At 50.5% G+C, this 20,931-nt stretch overlaps 2 protein-coding genes across 4 annotated transcripts in view; one reads left to right on the forward strand and one right to left on the reverse strand.

The window, feature by feature from the left end:
* Positions 1-14,236, forward strand: part of SRRD (SRR1 domain containing) — a 31,535-nt gene extending 17,299 nt beyond the window's left edge. Inside the window, exons 2-8 of one of the 3 annotated variants that reach the window (XR_009534560.1) lie at positions 670-710; positions 2,266-2,525; positions 2,609-2,707; positions 4,376-4,530; positions 5,034-5,079; positions 5,493-9,447; positions 9,972-14,236. Coding sequence is in view for 1 of the 3 variants with exons in the window: in XM_060119593.1 (XP_059975576.1) it covers positions 670-710; positions 2,266-2,525; positions 2,609-2,707; positions 4,376-4,530; positions 5,034-5,079; positions 5,493-5,714 (823 nt within the window). In the remaining 2 variants the exon portion in view is untranslated. Of the gene's footprint in view, positions 1-669; positions 711-2,265; positions 2,526-2,608; positions 2,708-4,375; positions 4,531-5,033; positions 5,080-5,492 lie in introns of all 3 variants that reach the window. The other 2 variants (XR_009534561.1, XM_060119593.1) reach the window with 2 other exon arrangements.
* Positions 1,169-20,931, reverse strand: part of TFIP11 (tuftelin interacting protein 11) — a 30,143-nt gene continuing 10,380 nt past the window's right edge. The window contains exons 3-13 of the mRNA XM_060119592.1: positions 14,679-14,832; positions 14,215-14,371; positions 12,942-13,069; positions 12,394-12,546; positions 10,267-10,794; positions 10,031-10,137; positions 9,199-9,367; positions 8,562-8,805; positions 8,101-8,243; positions 7,502-7,667; positions 1,169-6,199 (exon numbers count right to left, since the gene is read on the reverse strand). Coding sequence (XP_059975575.1) covers positions 5,844-6,199; positions 7,502-7,667; positions 8,101-8,243; positions 8,562-8,805; positions 9,199-9,367; positions 10,031-10,137; positions 10,267-10,794; positions 12,394-12,546; positions 12,942-13,069; positions 14,215-14,371; positions 14,679-14,832 — 2,305 coding nt within the window. The 3' untranslated portion in view covers positions 1,169-5,843. The remainder of the gene's footprint in view (positions 6,200-7,501; positions 7,668-8,100; positions 8,244-8,561; positions 8,806-9,198; positions 9,368-10,030; positions 10,138-10,266; positions 10,795-12,393; positions 12,547-12,941; positions 13,070-14,214; positions 14,372-14,678; positions 14,833-20,931) is intronic.

Here is a 20,931-nt window from a genome sequence, read left to right on the forward strand (position 1 = left end):
CCCTTCATTTTCAGTCTGTGTGTCCTTACGTCCAAAATGATTCTCTTGTAGGTAGCATATAGTTGGGTCCTGTGTTTTAATGCGTTTAGCAACTCTATGTCTTTTGATTGGAGAATTCATTCATTTCATTTAAATTAACTATTGACTGTGTTTTGCTCTGGTTTGTGGAAAACAGTTGACTTTAAAGAAAGCCTAGACACTTGGTTTTGTCCCTTCTTTTACTTTCACCTTGGAATTATTTGTAATAACAAAGGCCATTTATTACCTGCTCTGTGTGAGGCACTGTGTTGTTAACCCATTTCACTCCTCCCGTAACCCTCTGTGATGGGTACGGTTCTTATCCCTATTTTAGAGATGAGGAAACTAAAGTTCAGAGAGGCTAAATCTCTGCATCTAACCACCAATTGTGGAGCTGCACCTGTGTGCCAAGACCCAGACCGACATGTCCCCAGGGGTCGGGGGCCTCCTCCAGGAAGCCCTCTCTCCTGCCCTCTCTGGGCCCCAGCAGCTCTGCTCTGGCCATACTCACCTGGTACCCTCGTCCAGTCTCACAGGTAGACTCTGTGTCTGAGGGTGCTCCACTATCCCCACATCCCGGCCAGGAGGAAGGTCCCTGTTAGGGCAGCCCTGAAAGGGACGAGAGATGACCACGCCGTTTTTTCTCAACAGGGAGGACCTGCTTATCTCTGATTTCTGGAGTTTAGCACTAGGTGGGTACCATCTGGCTCAGGCTGGAGGCGGTCAGGGTGGGAGGAGGGCCTGGATGTGGGCAAAGCAAGGAATCCAGCTCTCATTGGATGATGTTTTGCTTCAGAGTGGTGTGCATGCTGGGTTCTAATTCTGACTTCCCCCTTACAACTGTGTGTCTTTTGGCACTTAACTCTGGTCCTCAGTTTCTTTATCTGTGGAATGGACATGAAAATGTGCATATCCTGTAGTGTAATTTTGAATATTAAATGAGGCATTCAGTAAAGTGCTTACGACAGTGCTTGCCTGCTGCACAGGAGGCAGTAAATGTTAGTTGTCATTATCAGTGTTGTTGAAATTTATATTTATCCTGCTCTTCCCCTTGATGTTACATTGTAGACCCCACCCCCTGCTGTTATAATCTCTTCCTAATCTGTGGCAACATAAATATTAATACAGAACGTGAATATACCATAGTTGTAATTTTTATTGAGGGACACTTTGTTTCCTTTTTTGTTGTTGTTTTTTTAAAATTTATTGTACATAATTTTTCTTTTTTTAAAACAGTAATAATCAAAACTTGAAAATTTGTTTTTAATTAAAAGAATTTTTTTAGCCGCACCATGCAGCATGTGGGATCTCAGTTCCCCAACCAGGGATCAAACCCCTGCCCCCTGCAGTGGAAGCACAGTCTTAACCACTGGACCTCCAGGGAATTCCCAATATACATAATTTTTCAATGAGCACCTTTATGCATAAAGCTTTTACCAAATTTAGGGTAATCTTTTAAGTATATATTCCCAGAGGTGGAAGTGATCAACTTGATATCCACTGTCAAGTTGTTTTCCAAAAAAAAGCTTTTACTGATTCTTTGACCAGCATGGATGAAAAAAGCCAGCTTTTCGTGCAACCTTTCCTAGCCTGGGTCTTAAAGGTATCTTTGCTGATAAGTCAAAACCGGTATCTTATTATGGGAATATAGGGCTGTTTGCTTTTTGTTTTGTTCTACATACAGATTTGTTCTGCTAAATTCAGTACGAGTATAAGAGAAGGAGAGACAAGAGAACTCACCACTCTGTGAAACAATTTAGACAAGAGTATTTTTCATTACTGTCTAGAAGCCCCAGCCTACCTTTTTTTTTAGTTTTTTACACATTAAATATTCTTATTCCCAGTTATTTATAGTGTCATTTTGAGAGCTCTGCCCCTCTATTCTTTTTTATTATAAAAAAAAGTAGGTATTTCAGACCATCACTTGGATTTACCAGGTTGCCGCTTATTAAATTAGAATGAGTTGACAATGAGCATTAGATGGAAACCGTGCCCATGAATGAAGCCTGATTTTTGCTTGAAACATTCCCTTCGGTTGTAGGCTGTGGGTAGCCAGGGACCGGACAGCCATCAGTTCTGGGTGGACGTGGCAGCGTGTCCCAGGCATGTTTGGGAGCGAGGCCAGCAGCCCTTTTCTCTGCGGAGCTGAAGGCTCTTCAAGCCTGCTCCTCTTCTCGCTGGGTCCGTGGAGGATTCAGTTCTCAGGCTCAGAGCTGCCCGCTGACTGTACTGGGCCTGCTCTTTCAGAAACCATCCACAGGTGTCTTAGGAAGTATCTGGAACAGCTGAAGGCCCCTGTGGGGCCCCTGTCAGAAGCCCTTGGAAACCTGCATCTCGACGCATCACCAGGTGAGTCAGATGTGGCCCCTGACTCGGTCCCAGAGGAGACCCCAGTCACAGGAGCCTGCCACTTGAAGTGCGTGTGTTACGGCGTGGGGAACTTCGCCACCTGCGTCATAGCTAGGAACCAGCTCGCGTTTTTGCTTCTCTTCCTGGAAAAGTGCCAGGTAAATTTCGGTATCCTTTATTGTCTCCTTCCTTGGTCTTGTGCACACAGATGTTGACGAAGCCACTCATTTGCCCTCTGCAGATCCCCAGAAGTCACTGCTGGGTGTATGACCCTCTGTTTAGCCAGCTGGAAATTGCGGTTCTTAGCACCCTTGGCGTGGTTGTTCTCAGTGAGAACGAGGTACGTGGTTTAAGAGAGGGGAGCGGGGAGGGCTGGGCAGCTGCTCCCCAGGCTGACCCCAGGCCCTGTGACTAGCAGTGCCTCCTCCCCAGGGCGTCCGTATGTGGCTGGTCTGTCACCCCGTTTGGACCTATGTTGTGCCTGTCAGAAGAAAATAATCACACAAGGGCACGAACACGTTAGGTTTGCAAAATTCTCGTTAAGAATTGTGTCCCAATGTTATGCTGAGTTGGTATTTACTGTTGCTGCAGGAGAACAGAGGGCAGTCTCCGTACCTCAAACGAGGTCCTTCCGGTTGGAACGTGCCCTGTGTCCTGGTGAGGGGAAGCCGTAGACCAGTCACGTGCATAGCACCTGGCTGAGAGTTACAGCTAAGTCCTTGGCCTACCCTGCACCCCCTAAAAAGGTTGGCATTCAAGATTTCTGAGACCTCTGGAAAAAACATCATTGCACAAGCCAAGGGCTGGAGCGACTCCAGGCAGATACCTCTACATTTAGTCAGGCATTGTCTTGGGGATCATAGAATCATTTTCTTCCTCTCTGTTCTGAAACCGCCATCTCATTGCTTATTATGAAACATGAAAATTAGGCCCAGCAGAGAGGAGAATCAGTCTCTGACGTTGGCGGGGTCCTAAAACACTGCCGTTCAGCTCAGGTCATCCTGAGCTCTGAGTGCCTGCTCTGTGCGAGGCAGGGAGCTCTGGGGAGCCTGAGGGCGGTGGGCGCTGCTCGCCGCCACTGCAGGGCACGTGGCTGTGAACAGGGGCATGATGAGTGGACAGCGAGCAGAGCCACGTCTAGGAACTGAGACGGAGGACACCTGTGCTGTCCCGGGGGTCCAGGAAGGCTTCCTGGGTCTGAGCTGGGATTTGAAGGTCTCCCGGGAGCTTGCTGAGAGCCAGGACTGCAGGCAGCCTGGGCAGAGCCGCTGCTCAGGAACCACGGCCAGCGTGTCATGGGCCGGGGAAGCTGCAGGGAGAGAAGAGAGGCCTAGGGTCGCTGGTGCCAGACAGCAAGGGCCAGGGGGCTTGTTCCCGCCGGAGAGGTGGCAGAGATGGCACAGAGCAGAGGTTCTCAGGAGGCGGTGACTGGACCCCCCATGGACCCCCCCGGGCACGTTTGAAAAGGACTGAGTTCCGACAGGGAGCTGCAGAGAGGGACTCAGGAAACACAGGTACCTGAGGGACGGTGACGTCTGCTGTCACGGACCCAAGCTGGCCCTTCCTTAGTCCAGAGCCTCCTGCGTTCATGGGACATGCATTTGTTAAGTAAACGCGAGTTCTTTCTGGACGTCATGATTTCCTGACTTGTAGTCCCGTATAATCCTATAGAGCTCACATGCTCACATGCACTGCTTGTGTAACTATTTCACAAGAGAATGTAGTAGGAGTTTTTTTCCATTGGATGCATCAGTTTGCCTTCCCCTCAGCTCATCATTTGTCCAGCTACATTGACCCGTGGTGACATGTAACGTGTAAGTTGAAGGTGCACTAGTTGATCTGATGCATTTTTTTGGTAAGATGACTGCAAGCGAGCTAACACATCCTTCAGCACCACACAGAATTACATTCAGTTTTTGGTGGCGAGAACTCACAGCTCATTAGCACTCTGCCCCTCCCTCACCTTGTTGTAAGAAGTGTGTTTACACCTGTGCACGTTGTACCCCAGGAAGGAAAACGGAGTGTGTGCGGCGAGCCCACCGTCTTTTACATGCTCCACTGTGGGACGGCGCTCTACAACAACCTGCTGTGGAGAAACTGGTCCATAGCCGCCCTTTCCAAGATGGTCATCGTTGGGAACAGCTTCAGAAGACTCGAGGAAAGGTAAGCCTGGGAACGCCGAGGCGCCACCGGGCCCTGGGGTGAACCCATTCCTTGGACTGACCTACAAGGAGGAAACATTTCACACTCGGAAAGGCTTCTCAAAGGCTTCTCCATGGGGACCTGGACAGAGGGTTGGAGCTGGGAGACGTCAGCCCTGAGTCAAGCTGGGAAGCAAGTTAAGGAGTCTCTGCCCATAATTCCTCCCTTCCCTTAGGACAGGCAGAAACAGCTTCTTAAAATGGGGAAAAAACATTTGATTTCTCTTCTTATGGCTGCATAACATCCTCCTGCTTCACGATGCCTCGGTGTCTGCTGTCATTCTTCTCTGATGAAATGGGCAATGACTGGGGCATTCACACCTCCTACTAAATATTTAACCTACTCTACATCCCACATTTTTAAAAGATTTTTTGATCTATTTCAGTCATCTTGCCCTTCTGTGTCTTAAGTTGAATGAAACCACTCTCAAACCGCCTAATCAGATTTTTAAAAAATTTTTCTAGGTTGTTGACAAGGATTCTGCAGAAACATTATCCGTATGTTGCAAAGGTATCTGCCTGAGTGAAGGGGCTGGGGTGGGACACCACACACACATCTCCATCACCCTGGAGAATTCCGCTTTCACCTGTAGTGGCGGGAGCTCCCGAGGGGCTGACGGCACAGCGAGGTCACAGCACCGTCAGCTCGCGCGAGGGGTCTGTGTTCCAGAAAGCCAGGACGTTTTAGTGCATCGCTTCAGCGTTTCCTAATTAATTATTTCCTCTATTCTTAGTATCTGGTCTCCCGTAGGCACTGCCCTTGGGGCTTCCAACTCATTGCACAAAGCACTAAAATACCTTACTCCTTATTTTTTAGAAAAAGAATAACGTGGGAGGTGGGGGTGAACAGTAAAACGGGAATCTAACCCAGGAGGGTGGGCCTTACTGGGACTCTTTGTTTTACTTTTGAATTTTCCCGCTCAGATTCTGAAAGGAGGGGAGGAGCTGGCACTCCCTCAGACCTCACAGTACACGGACGTATTTAATGACACCTCCGTCCACTGGTTTCCTGTACAGAAGCTAACACAACTCTCCACGGACACTTGGGCCTTTCGGGAAGAACCGGATTACCAGGACTGTGAGGGTCTCGAGATCATCAGGAACAAGACAGAAGATCCTTCAGCCACTGACTTGAACCCGCTGTGATGTGTCGGCAGAGGTGGTCGCCACGGAGGGACTGCAGTGAGTCCCCTTTCAGACAGAGCAGGAAGTACGTCAACTGTGATTTAAATTAGTTTGTTTATTCCCCAATCCGTCCATGGCAGGCGCTGCGGGCTACTTGGCCATGTCAATCAGGCTCTGCAGGGAGGTGGGCACCCAGGTCTTCTCCCCCTGCACGAACACCACACCCCGATCGATGTAGATGACGATGCGGCCGAAGGTGTACAGCTGCTTCCCCTCGTGTCGCTTCCCGATGACGGGCATGAAGACGATGTTGTGCTCCTCGGCCTTGGTCTCAATGAGGTCTTTAAAGTTCATGGGCACGGAGCTGGCAGCCACGCCGATGCCTCTCTGGGCCATGTTCTCAGCCTCCCGCCGCTCCTGCATGGCCTCGTACTGGAAATCCTTCCTCCGCTCCGTGTGGGTGAGGTAGGCGATGTTCTCCCGTGCTCCGGGCTGCATGTAGGCACCTGGCAGATACAGAGTGGGGGGTGGTGAGGGACAGGTCCCAGCATGACAGAAATGGAGACGCCGCCTTGGCCTAGGGCTTGGCATGCCACAGGCGGCATCTCCTAAGGCCTCCTGGGGCCTCAGAGCGCTGGCTTAAAATAAACCAGATGATCAAGCACCTTGGGGGAAGTGTGGCCAGCTGGCTGCAGTCACATAAAAATCTCTGGTTAATACCTAATAACCAGAGATTATTAAATATTTCACATAATAAAGAAGCATCAGCAAAGGATTTATTCTTATGGGCCAGAAACCTTGACAGTCATTAGCCACTGTTCTATTCCCTTCTTGCTAGAGTTTTCACTCCACACTTCCCCCAGGGCAGCTTTTAGAACCCTGAAGACATATGGCCTATACTAGTTATATATTTAACTTACCCATACAGGCCCCCAGCCCTGGAAGAACTTTAAATATATCTGGGGAGCTGAAACACACATGTTTCAGCTTCACAGATGAAGGGATATACAGGACCATATTTGCCTCATTAAATGCAGTATGTGTCTGTCTATGAATTCTAAGTCCATTTTCATGTAATAGGCTAAGTAGAAAGAATTAAAACCTCGCCTCGGGAAATAGAAATTACAATCCCAGCTGCCACTCTGTAGTTCTGTGACCTTGAATGAGCTCTTGACCTTCTTGAGCTTCTCTGTGAAACATGGCTAGATTAGGTGCTCCATTGGCCTTTGCTTTGAGATGTGAGCACACTCTTCACACAGGACTGGCTGAGTGGCTCGCAGGCAGAGGGACTTGCCTAGAACTGAGTAGTTCAGGAATAGATAGATAGTAAACGAACAGTCAGCTGCCTATTTCTGACACACCAAAGACACCACCTACTGAGTGCCATCCATCAACAGTACCTTGGTCCCCCTAGGTTCTTAATAAAAACCTGGAAGTGGGTCCTTACTACTGCTTTACAGGTAAAGAAAATGGGCTAAAGAAGTTAAGCAACTACTATGTGTTAGACTGTCACCCAGCTCCATGCCATGAGCTGTTACACTGGAGTGGCCACAGAACGCCGGCCGGGCAGACATGCCAAAGAGCCCAGACCTAGCTTAAGTGAGTGCCCATTCAGGAAAAACGCCCTTCCCAGCCCCAGGAGGTGGGGGAGTGGCTGCTAGCTAAATAAGTACCTGATGGGTCTTGTGGGCAAGAGTCGGTGTGCCCTGGAGGTGAGCCCACTGGTACATGGAAACTCTGTGTCATTTCCATGCTCAGAAACGTGGAGCTCAGGCCCAGGACCTCCACAAAATGGAACCCTCACTCACCGACATTGGAGGACACCGCCCTGTTCATGATATCAAGTGCCTCGTTAAATTTGTCCTTGACAGATGGGTGCGCCAGCACTTGGTCTGAGAACATGGACTTCCAACCCAGGTACCACTTGGTGATCTCCTCGTAATTTGGGCTGTTACTGAGCCAGGAGCACAGCACCTGCCAAAAGGGAACTAATAAGAAACCTGCATCCACAGTGGCAACAAAGGGGAGCAAAACTTCCAAAGGGGCCACTTGTTTTGTTTGGGTCCTGCTCCTACAAGCTGATGATACCTGCAAGGGTTTTAGGGGGTCAGCTCGGTAGCTAAGTGCCCTGCATGTAAACTGCACCTCGGCCTCCCACCTACACAAGCGATACCAGTCCCCACCTTACAGGGCTGTTGTGAGGAGGGGGGTAATCAGATCAAGTGCTTAGAACAGCATCGGGCACGTGGCAAATGTCCAATAAAGTGGTGCTCGCTGTTCCTGCCTGCCTCATTCTTACCTTGCCGCGTAGTTTACCTTCATTGTGTGGCCACGGCACTGCCACCCAAGGCTCCAGTGACTCCCTCCTTGTCCCCAACGCACCCCAACAAAGCGAAACAAAGCGTACCTGAAGCCACTTGGGGAAGAAGTGCTTTTCAAGAAGCCCCACCAGGCTGGAGACAGAGATCATCCCTTCCCAGTCGATGACCCAATAAAAAGCATCCATGTGCTGCTGGTGGGGGTTGATGACCAACTCCCCGAGGCACATCCCTGGAAGAGAAACCCAGCCTCTAAGGCAAAGCCACACAGCAGCGGCATCACCAGACAATGTCGGCCTTCGATCTGCTTTTAAAGGTCAAGTTTAAGCTCTTGTGGCAATTCTTAAAAATTGTTTTCTTCTCTAACCCAGAAATAGCTCTAGTTTTAGAATCCAGTATGACAATACACAAAACGCCACCTCTTACACGGAGAACTATCGTGTGCTCAGAGCTCAAAGGCCATGTTTTTAAGCAGCAGCATCATTACCACCAACCACAGAAACCAGGCACTGAAGCTGCTCGACTTGGATGCATCTCCCCATTTCCTTACCCAGTTTGGGCACTATGTTCTTGACCATGAATGCTTCCCAGGAGCCGGGGGTGAAGACATCTTTCCAGGGCTGGAGGATGAGCTTGGCCGAGGAGTCGCTGGGGTGCCACTTCTGCAGGGCGCTGGCCAGCTTGCTGCGGATGGGGGGGTAGAGCGGCTCCAGGCGCGCCTGCATGAGAGGCAGCCACGGGTGGATCCACGAGTGGATGGGGACGGTGTCTGTCAGCGGGTTCCAGTTGTCCACCTGCAGGAGGAGTGGGGGAAAGGCAGCAGTTCACACGGCCTGTGGGGCAGCCACACGAGGCGGAGGTCCCCGTCTTCGGCGCGCGTATGGGCGACACGGTCTCCATTACATTTCCCCCAAACAGGGACACCGACCCACCAATAGACCCATGCAATCTGTATTAAATCTCAGAAATGGCACAATTCTGATTTTACTAAAGAAGCCAAGTAAATGGATTCCCTATTAAGGGAGGGTTTTGGGGGAAAGTGCTGAGCGAAGGGCTGGAGTTAACATTACAGAACAGTGGCCGTGTTGATGAATTCTGGGCATTGTAACAGCAGTTGAGAGGATGAAGAGAAATGCGAAACAGTCCCCGTGTTTCCTGATGACCACCGTTTCCCACGCCCGGCCCACCTCCTTCTGCAGCTTGGGGAAGACGAGCTGGTCCAGGATGTTGTCCAGGATCCACACGGGAACGATGTGCACCCAGCTGTCCAGGAAGTCTACCATCGGGTCACAGTTCCTCGGTTGCCAGTGAGTGACGATACTTCGAACAAAGGGCATCCAGACTTCCCATATCAGCCTATGCGAGGAAGGGAGAGGGCGGCTGGCGAAAAGCACTGACTGGTTTCCACGTGTGCAAAGTACTCCGCCACCCACCGGGTAAGAATGAAAATGGCAACAGCGGGGCACTCCAGTCACAGACAACCATCGGACCGGCCCATGTGTTGGCCAGACGTGCGCCCGCCTTGACACTGCTCTCCTGGCCGCCCACTCGGCCTCAGGGCCTGTCTCCTCAGTAGCACCTGCCTCCCTGGCAGGGCTGCTGTCGGGTCCCACCCCCCCACACCCCCGCAAGCGTCGTGTGCTTCCGCAGCTGGAGCTCTATCTGCACAGCCTCATGCTTCGGGTCACAGCTTCAACGTCACCTCCCCCGAGAGACCTGTGCCCCCCCCAACAGGTGCACATACACAGGTGGGCACCCTTGTCATTCTCTACTGCTGGACCCAGGTGGCAGCCTGGGTTTATCTGTCCACTTCCTTGGTTACCACCTGCCTTTTCCCCTCACTGGAGACAGGCCGTCTCTTCACTCCCAGGGTAAGGCAGCACGGAACACAGCCAGACCCTCAACGGGCACTTGACAGGCGTGGGGTGAACTAATGAATGAATTTAAATTCCCCGAGCAGCACCGGCACGTGGCCGAGGGCTCACACAGGCAGTAAGCCCCGTCCCCCCCAAGGAGCACCTGTGGAAGGCGTCTGCCGAGAGGTCCTGCCCCCCGTGGGACAACAGCTGGTCGTTCTCCAGGAGGCTTTTCCACTTGGAGATGATCTCGGTGCCGTACGTACAGTCCTGAGGAGAAACACAGCAGCTGAGAGGCAGCCGCAGCTGAGAGGCAGCCGGCTGACAGCCCCCTGGACCGTCTCGCACCCAGGCCTGCCCCAGAGGAGAGGCAGCGTGGCGGACTCCCCGCCCACTCACCTTGAGGGGGTCCCACTCCTTGAAGTAGTCCTTCATGAGCGGGTAGACGATGGCCACGGCCAGGTCCACGCGGTCGGACATCCTGTACTCCTCGTAGTACTTGTCCTGCAGGGTCTCAAAGATGCGGGCACACTCGTCCAGGGTGAGGGGGTCACTGCAGCCGGGCTGCAGGCGCCGCTCGCACTCCTCCACGAGCCCCAGAACCTTGCTCAGGTTGGAGATGGCCCGTTCCTCGTGCTCCAGGACCTCCGACACCTTTTCCAGCTCATGGGAAAGGTTGATCACCATGTCTCGCTCGTATTGCAGCTGCCGGTCGTTCTGGATGATCTCCTGCTCTGTGAGGTCGATGAGCAGCTGCAGGTTGTGCTCCAGCTCCGGCAGTGCGAAGCCGGGGGCCTTGGCCTCCTTGCCGGGCTGGGGCAGCTGCTGTGACTGCAGCGGGAGCCCATCGTCGGGGACGCTGTGCTTGTGGCTGATCTGGCTGTAGCTGTAGTAGACCTTCTGCTCCCGGCCCGTCATGTCTATGACCTTGGAGAAGGTGGCAGAGGACACGCGGGTTAATGCTCACCACTGCTGCCCTGTTAGACACACACCTGAGCCCGGGGAAGGCACGACGCTGGTGGGAACGTGTCAAAACCACACCGCCCAGCAGAGCTGGAGAAGGGCGGTGCTTCTCAAAGTGGGGCCTGGGCCGCGCTAGATTGGAGGAGACTCCAGGGACAAAACAACCAGGTACAAACAACCAACCGGTCCTTGACTCGGTCCCCCTGGACCAACTGGATGGAGAAGACTTTTTAGCAAAACTGATGAAATATGAATGTGGACTATTTAGTTGAGATGAAAATCTATTTTCATGGAAAAGTAGAGGCTGTACTGATCAGAGCAGGCAATGGGACAACATACACAATCAAAATATCATATTTTGGTTAAAAAATGCATATTTAGACAAAAACACCTGCAAGGATGTACATCACGGGTGTGAAAACCAGTCATTTATGGGAAAGGAAAGTAATTCTAATGTTTTTGCCTCTATTTCCTAATTGTCTAAAATGTACTGCATACTGCTCTGTAGTAATAGTTGTTTAATTTAAAAACAACATGAAACATACAAAAGCACAAAGGCAACCAAGGAAATGAGCTACCTTCCATGTCTGAAGGAGACTGAGGAAACGAGAACGTGGCTGTGATGAAACAGAAGCATCGCCATCACCTGAGGTGACAGTGTAATCTCTGAACCACCTGTATTACAAATACCCGGGGGAAAATAACTGAGCATGAGCCCTCAGGCCCCATCTAGATCTACAAATACCTGGGGGAAAATAACAGCATGAGCCCTCAGGCCCCATCTAGATCTACGGCCTCAAAATCTCCAGCTGTGACCTGGACATCTGCACTTCTCACCAGGTACCCAAGTAACCTGATACACAACACCGTGGCCTCTGAGAACCCCACTCGACTTTCTGTAATACACACACACTGTATCTTCTACGCTATGTCCCCTACAACAGACATCTGTCACCAATGTTCTCTGGCCACTAGGGACAGTAATGGAAAAGCCTCAGACTATCCGTACAGAACAGTGGTAATCATCTTAAATGCAACTCTGGGATGCCCCGAGGGCCCACTCCTGCTCAAGAAGTGAGTTAGTGCAACCTTCCCACGATTTAAGAGCCTTGAAGACTTTAGCCTGTGACTGCACTTCTAGGAATCTATCCTTAACAGCTATAAAACAAAGACAAGCCTTTATACACAAACTAACCTGCCCCAAACCAAACCAGAAATGTTAAAAGTCTAGCAACAGAATAACAGGAACATCATAGCAGCAGAATGACAGGAGCATCATTAAATTCACTGATAGCAAGCTCCAGAAAGCTGGAGACATTGTTCGATTTAGCACTCTCACACCACAAGGAGCGCTTGGCACAGGGTTGGGACGGCAATGAGCCTGAGCGTGAGTGCGGGGAGTGGGCACAGGCTGCTTCACGCCACAGAAGCAGCACACACACAGCCGGGATGGAAGGCCCGCGGGAACCTTACGAGCAAATGTTCGGTGACTGCTCTGGTGTGTGGGGTAACTGTGTGTCTTCCAAGCCCCCATCCTGGACCAGGCATCCATGGGCCCCGTACCTTGACCTGAGAAAGCTCCTTCTGGGGAGCAGCAAGCTTCTTGCTAATCCTGCCCTTGGCTTTCAATTCTTCCACTGTCTTGTAAGAGTATCTGGGCTTCTTCTTGCTTCCACTGGGGTCTTTCCTCCACTGGCTCAGCTCCTTCTGAAATTCCTGAGTCAGAGGGATACAGTCCATCACAAGAAGGAAGGGCCACTTTTTACCACAGGTGGGGTCGGTGAGACTTTCACAAGGTTCTGTGCCGAGGACCGTGCTGTGTAACACTAAACCCAGCCAAGGACACTGCTTGACACCCGCTCCCCGCCCTTACCAATGCTGAGACCCCTTCCCGACACACCCAACCCTATGTTCTCCCCAGGGCTTCCTGCAACCACAGTGTGGTTACTTGTTTACCGTGTCCCTGTCCACCAGGCTCCACACCCGTTCAGCGTGGGACACCAGCCTCCAGCACAGTGAATGGCGCACGGTAGCTGGGCGAGTGAGCGAGCATATGAACAAACACCAGTTGAAAGGGGCACAGACAGCACCTGGCCCGTCTCCTGACTCACCTCCTCAGCTTCTTCTTCGGAGTCAGCCACGGGGAAGTCTTGCAGGAGCTGAGTGGTGCGCTCCGAGCCGTATGCCCCCACAGCGCCCTTCCCCTTTCTCTGCTTGGCTTCGATTGGGTTGATGATACCTGACAAATTTCAGCAAAAGACAGAGACTTCAGGTCATGGCATTTGCCATGTGTGTGAGGGGGACCACACTCCTGGGTCCTTACTCAAGACGACGCACCACCCAGGAAGGAGAGTGCACTTCTGCCCTCCCAACACTGTTCCGCTCCCGGGTGACCGGAAGTGTCTGTGCATTTATGCTGCCACAGAGCAGTGTGTGGATATCACCATATGTATGTCCTAAATGCAGATTTCCATTTCCACTTGGATTCATTTTTTTAGTGGATGGGAATATTCATTTATAACTGGAAACTCTGGCATACTAGAGTCTACACGTTGTTAATTTGGAAGCCTATTAATATAGAAAGGGCAGTAATTCAGATAATATATTAATTCTGATTAAAGTGAGGTGAAGCTGCCATTTAATATGAAACTCCATCTATTTTACTTAGTACTTCATGTCTCCCATGCTTAACTTGTTCTATAACATATTTAAGCCTTGGAAATAAATGTGTCTTTCCTGTAAAAAAAAGTTTACAAACAGGACTACAACATTTCAGTGAAGAACTGCCCACCACACCCCTTCCAGCTAGTACTGTGGAAATGCCACATTAGAACGTCCCTCACTCATTCCAGGTCACCTTTTCCATCTTCACTCAAGTCCATGGATTTTTCATACAGCTAACAGTTACGTATCCTGCCCCTTTGTGAGCAGGGACCACAGACTCATATGCCTTCAGGGCCCAGAAACATTAACAGGGACAAGGAAAGTGGGTTGGGGTGTGGAGAAAGCTTCCAGAATAAGGCCGTGGCTGCTACCCGGGGCAAGAAGATTCAGCTAAACCAGTCACTGCCAAGCAAATCTAGAATTCAGGTTTTTAAACACTGGCAACCAGTTTGATTTTTTTAGAAACACTGGGCGGGCCAGAAAGAAGCCTGTTTTCAGCCTATCAGCCTGCAGCCTATTTGAACCCTAACCTCTCCCTCCTGCTAAAATAAGTGTATTTTATGTAACTTGAGTTCTGATAAAGTGCAGTGGCTTGGAGCACAACTGTCATGTGCTGCCAGAAAAGCGAAAAAGCAGAGAAAAGGCAAACCACGCCCCAGCTGCTCTTGCGGCCTCTGCCTGGCCGCCCTCGTGTGAGACAGCGGAGTGGGGGTACCACACCTTGTGCGTTCTTCCCGAGGCCTCTTCCAGGGACATAGCCCATCTTCTGAAGAAGCTTCTGTCCAATTCCTTTTGTGTGTCTTTCCCAGCTGCCAAAATCCATGAAAGACTTGGTTCCTCCTGCAAAACCTTTCTGGCTGGGTTTAAAATTGCCACCCTGAAAAGAAGAAGAAAAATCAAAAGAAGGAAAAACGTAAGAAAGAAAGCTTGGCTGATGGGAACATGGCCTGGCAGTCACAGAGCGTTGTGAAAAGTATCCTATTGTACAAACCAAACATATCTGTGACATGTCTCAGGAAAGAGACAAGACTGCACTGCACATATCACCCCTCAGGGAAACCTACCTCACAGGGAGAGACCCACACGAGCGGCCTCCAGCTGGACCCCTCCCCCAGCAGATGCTTGGGCCAAAGTGATCTTCCAGGGCTATTACTAAGGTCACAATCCTTCAATAAAAATGCTACCGTTTTTAACTTCTTTGGTCCGAAATCCTTAGGAAATTCATCCTGCTTAACAGGTTTCTCCTCGTCGTCGGAGCCTTCCAGCTCCGGCTCTTCTGCCGCCCCTTTCTTGAGACCCGCGCTGATGAAGTTGACCGGCGCCGAGTAGTCGCGGGCCCTGCAGGCAAACACAAGGCCCCACGGGGTCCATGAGAACTCTCTGCAGGCATCCCTTGGAGCAGCTTTGCTGGCCACAGAACTTCCTTAGAGCGGACCTCGTGGGATCCATTTTAAAGACCAACCCATTGACTCGTATCAAAAGGGCTCCAGTAATCACGTTTGACATTTTTGCCTGATGTGTTCAAGTCAACTCCGTGGCTTAAGAGTTACCAATAACAGAGTTGACTAAAAATTGTAAATATGATGCGACTGTCCACCTTCCTTTTACGTTTTTAAAAAATGAACTTACTTTAAAAAGCATTTGTGACACTGAGTCGAGATGGCAGAGCAGGAGGGTGTGGAGCTCAGCTCCGCCCACAAGACGCCAAGAACACATGTACAAATGGAACGGCTCTCAGAGGACACCTGCTGGACACCAGCAGAGGACCTCGGACACCAGAAAGGACAAGAAAGAGCTCCGCGTAACCAGGTAGGACAAAAGAAAGACAAAAAAAAAAAAGCAGCAGGACAGGACCTGCGCCCCTGGGAGGGGAGGTCCCGTCACCGGCGGAGAGATCGGCCGGGACAGAAAAGGAGCTTCTGAGGCTCAGAGGAGAACGCAGCAACCGGTCCGTGACAGGCACAACAGAGTGAGAACTAGGCGGATAGTCTGTGCCACAGCCCTACACACCCCAGCCTGAGGCCTGTGTCCGCTGGGATGGGCAGGGGCTGCGTGCCCGAAAGTGGGGTTTAAAGAACAGACCCGGGGAGAGGCCTGCTGCTGGCTATGCAGAGACAGGCTGTAGGGGTGGGAGTGCGGAGCTCTGCAACCAGGAATGCTGGTGGAAGCAGCCCAGGCCGCCACAGAAGTGAAGTGCCATTTTTAAGAGGCACGCGAAGCGCAGGGCCACCACCACAGCCTCTTCCCCCACGTGCGGCCCCTGCCTCCCCGGGCTCTGGGAGGGGCCCCCGTCTAGGCAGCCCACTCGCCCGAGCTGGCTCGTGCGCTCCAGCAGCCTCGGGAGCAGATGCCCATGGGTGGCCCGCACGCAGAGGTGGGGCTGAAGCCACAGCTGAGCACCAGGGGCCCTGAAACTACGGAAGAAGAGCTGAAGTCTCTCCTTCCGGCTGCGTGAACTGGATTTACACCTCCACTGGCGGCTTTATAAATTCAGCTCCCGCTGAACGTCCAAGAGGACGAGCGCCCCCTCGGCTGGAACAGGTCTGGCTTTGGCAGCCGAGGGCTCCGTGGGTACATACATGCGGGGCTGGGCCAGGCCGGAGTCCAAGCTGCCCCCGCAGCAGGTCCAGGTGCAGCACTGCTGCGGTCCTGGGACCTGAGTTCAGTGCACGTGCACTGCTGGCCTGGTGAAAACAATGCCTGAGAGTCACCGGGGCCGACTGCCGGCTCACCGCAGTTAAGGTGGGACCAGTGCCAACAACACCGTACTTTGTGAGCCCGCGCAGCGGGGGAGGAGTGACACAACAGAGCACATTCACAGGTGAAAGCTCCAAAGGAGGAATACTCAGTGGCTTCTCTCCCAGTGGGAGTGCTCCAATCCCACCTACCTTGCACCGCAGCTCAGAAACAGACCTGGGGGCTTCTACTCCAGCAGCTAAGGAGCAGACACTGCCCCTGACACGGCAGTGACAACCACAGAGCAAAGAGGAGGCCTCACTCGATAGCCAGTGTAGGCTCTGGTCACCACCACATCCGTCACACCACCTATCAACGGGTAACGGCCAGCATACGCTGAGGAAAGAGGTGGCAGACCTCCTTACTAAAGGCAGCACCTGCACCAACAAAGTATTAAACCCACGCAGGCTACACAGGGGCACAGTCCCACTTAAAAAGAGCCTCTTCCAAGGGCTCCCCTGGTGGCGCAGTGGTTGAGGGTCCGCCTGCCGATGCAGGGGACGTGGGTTCGTGCCCCGGTCCGGGAAGATCCCACATGCCCCGGAGCGGCTGGGCCCGTGAGCCATGGCCGCTGAGCCTGCGCGTCCGGAGCCTGTGCTCCACAACGGGAGAGGCCACCACAGTGAGAGGCCCGCGTACTGCAAAAAAAAAAAAAAAAAAAAAAAAAGCCCTCCAGGGACTTCCCTCTCACAATCCAAGGATGTGGGTTTGATACCTGGTCAGGGATCTAAGATTCCACGTGCCACGGGGCAACTAAGCCCGCGCACGCCGCAACTACTGAGCTCACACACCTCAACCAGAGCCCACATGCTGCAAACTACAGAGCCCAGCCCTCTGGAACCCGTGCACCACAACAAGAGAGAAGACCCACACCCACAACTAGAGGGAAGCCCACACACCACAACGAAGAGCACAGGTGCCTCAATGAAGATCCCACGTGTGCTGCAACTAAGACCCGATGCAGCCAAATATAAATAATAAATGAAATAAATAAATAAATAATAAATCTTGGGGAAAAAGTTGCCTTCCAAGACAGTCTGAGGGTCTAGCGTCAGGAGGAGGAACCCCCAGGGCATTTAGCTTTGAAGGCTAGTGGGGCTTGAGTTCAGGAGTTGCGCAGGGCTGGGGAAACAGAGACTCCACTTTTGAAGGGCACACACAAGGTCTCACATGCACTGGGACCCAGCACAAAGCAGCACCTCCATAGGAACCTGGGCTAGACCTACTTACAGGTCTTGGAGGGTCTCCTGGGGAGGCAGGGGTCAGCTATGGCTCACTGGGTGGGGGGGCAAGGACACTGGAGGCAGAGGTCCCAGGGAACACTGGTAAGTGTGAGCTCTCCTGGAGGCCCCCATTTTGGCACCAAGACCTGCCCCCACCCAACAACCTGCAGGCTCCAGTGCTGGAACGCCTCAGTCCAAACAACCAGCCAGATAGGAACACAGCCTCACCCATCAGCAGAGAGGCTACCTAAAGTTGTACTGAGCTTAAAGCCACCTCTTGACACAGCCCTCCCCACCAGAGGGAAAACACCCAGCTCCACCCACCACAGGGCAGGCATCACTCCCTCCCACCAGGAAGCCTGCATAAGTCCCTGGACCAACCTCACCCACCAGGGGGCAGACACCAGAATAAAGAGGAACTACAATCCTGCAGCCTATGGAAAGGAGACCACAAACACAGAAGGACAAAATGAAATGACAGAGAAATATGTTTCAGATGAAGGAACAAGATAAAACCCACAAGAACAACTAAATGAAGAAGAGACAGGCAATCTACCTGAAGGAGACTTCAGAGTAGTGATAGTAAAGATGATCCAAAATCTCAGGAAAAGAACAGAGGCACAGACCGAGAAGACACAGAAATGTTTAACAAAGAGCTAGAAGATTTAAAGAACGAACAGATGAAGATACAACTAAATGAAAAAGACACTAGAAGGAGGACTTCCCTTATGGTCCAGTGGTAAAGAATCCGCCTTCCGGGGCTTCCCTGGTGGCGCAGTGGTTGAGAGTCCACCTGCCGATGCAGGGGATGCGGGTTCGTGCCCCGGTCTGGGAAGATCCCACATGCCGCGGAGCGGCTGGGCCCGTGAGCCATGGCCGCTGAGCCTGTGTGTCCAGAGCCTGTGCCCCGCAATGGGAGAGGCCACAACAGTGAGAGGCCCGCGTACAGAAAAAAAAAAAAAAAGAATCCGCCTTCCAATGCAGGGTACACGGGTTCAATCCCTGGTCAGGGAACTAAGATCCCTCATGCCGCGGGGCAACTAAGCCTGTGCGCTCCAACTACTGAGCCTGCGTGCCTCAATGAGAGAGCCCACGGGCCGCAAACTACAGAGCCCATGCACTCTGGAGCCCATGCACCACAACTAGAGAGAGAAAACCCGCACACTACAACTAGAGAGAAGCCCACGCAGACAGAAGCCCACATGTCACAACGAAAAGCCTGCGTGCAACCAAGGCCCAATGCAGCCAAAAAAAATAATAATAAATAATATAAAAAAGATACACTAGAAGGGATCAATAGCAGAATAACTGAGGCAGAAGAACAAATAAGTGAGCTGGAAGACAGAGTGGTGGAAATCACTGCCACAGAACAGAATAAAGAAAAAGAATGAAAGGAAATGAGGACAGTCTCAGAGACCTCTGGGATGACATTAAACACACCAACATTTGCATTATAGGGGTCCCAGAAGGAGACGAGAGAGTGAAAGGGCCTGAGAAAATATTTGAAGAGATTATAGCCAAAACCTTCACTAACATGAGAAAGGAAACAGTCAACTCCAGGAAGTGTAGAGAGTCCCATACAGGATAAACCCAAGGAGGAACCCACTGAGACACATATCAATCAAACTGACAAATACAAAGAAAAAATATTAAAAGCAACAAGGGAAAAGCAACAAATAACAAGGGAATCCCCATAAGGTTATCAGCTGATTTTTCAGCAGAAACTCTGTAGGCCAGAAGGGAGTGGCACGATATATTTAAAGTGACACAAGGGAAAAAAACCTACAACCAAGAATACTCTACCCGGGACTTCCCTGATAGTGCAGTGGTTAAGACTCTGCACTCCCAATGCAAGGGGCCTGCGTTTGATCCCTGGTGAGGGAACTAGATCCCACATGCAGGCAGAACTAAGACTTCGCATGCCACAACTAAGGAGCCAGCAAGCCTCAACTAGGGAGCCCTCAAGCTGCAACTAAGGAGCCTGCCTGCCACAACTAAGACCCAGCACCACCAAACAAACAAACAAATTAATTAATTTAAAAAAAAATCTACCCAGCAAGGCTCCCATTCAGATTTGATGGAGAAATCAAAAGCTTTACAGATAAGCAAAAGCTAAGAGAATTCAGCACCACCAAACCAGCTTTACAACAAATGCTAAAGGAACTTCTCAAGGCAGAAAAGGCCACAAACAGAAACAAGAAAATTATGAATGGGAAAGCTCACCGGTAAAGGAAAACATACAGTAAAGGAAAGAAATCATCCACACACAAATATGATATCAAAACCAGCAACCATGAGAAGAGGGTAGTACAAATGCAGGAAATGGGAAATGCATCTAAATTAAGAGACCAGCAACTTAAAATAACCTTGTGTGTGTGTGTGTAGGCTGCCATATCAAAACCTCATAGGAACTGCAAACCAAAAAACCACAATAGATACACACACAAAAAAGGAAAAGCAATCCAAACACAACACTAAAAATAGTCATCAAAGCACAAGAGAAGAAAACAAAAGGAAAGAAAAAAGACCTACAAAAACAAACCTGAAACAATTAAGAAAATGGCAGTAAGAACATACATACTGATAATTACCTTAACTGTAAATGGATTAAATACTCCAAGCAAAAGACAAACACTGGCTGAATGGATACAAAAACAAGACCCGTAAATATGCTGTCTACAAGAGACCCACTTCAGATCTAAGGACACATAGAGACTGAAAGTGAGGGGATGGAAAAAGGTATTCCATGCAAATGGAAATCAAAAGAAAGCTGGGGTAGCAATACTCATATAAGACAAAAGAGACTTTAAACACTGTTACAAGAGACAAGAAAGGACACTACATAATGATCAAGGGATCAATCCAAGAAGAAAATATAACAATTGTAAATATTTATGCACCCAACATAGGAGCACCTCAATACATAAGGCAAATGCTAACAGCCATAAAAGGAGAAATAGATTTTACAGCCCACTTTTATCAATGGACAGATCACCCAGACAGAAAATCAATAAGGAAACACAGGCCTTAAATGACACATTAAACAAGATGGACTTAATTGATATCTATAGAGCATTCCATCCAAAAGCAGCAGAATACACATTCTTCTCAAGTACACATGGAATATTCTCCAGGATTGATCACATGCTGAGCCACAAAGCGAGCCTTAGTAAATTTAAGAAAACTGAAATCGTATCAAGCAACTTTTCTGACCACAATGCTATGAGATTAGAAATCAACTACAAGAAAAAAAACTGTAAAAAACACAAACACATAGAGGCTGAACAATAGGCTACTCAACAACCAACGGATCACTAAAGAAATCAGAGAGGAAATCACACAACACCTAGAGACAAATGACAACAAAAACACGACAATCCAAAACCTATGGGACCCAGCAAAAGCAGTACTAAGAGGAAAGTTTATAGCAATACAATCTTACCTCAGGAAACAACAAAAATCTCAAATAAACAACCTA

Source organism: Mesoplodon densirostris, chromosome 15 (genome assembly GCF_025265405.1).
Source record: "Mesoplodon densirostris isolate mMesDen1 chromosome 15, mMesDen1 primary haplotype, whole genome shotgun sequence".
Lineage (NCBI taxonomy): Eukaryota > Metazoa > Chordata > Mammalia > Artiodactyla > Ziphiidae > Mesoplodon > Mesoplodon densirostris.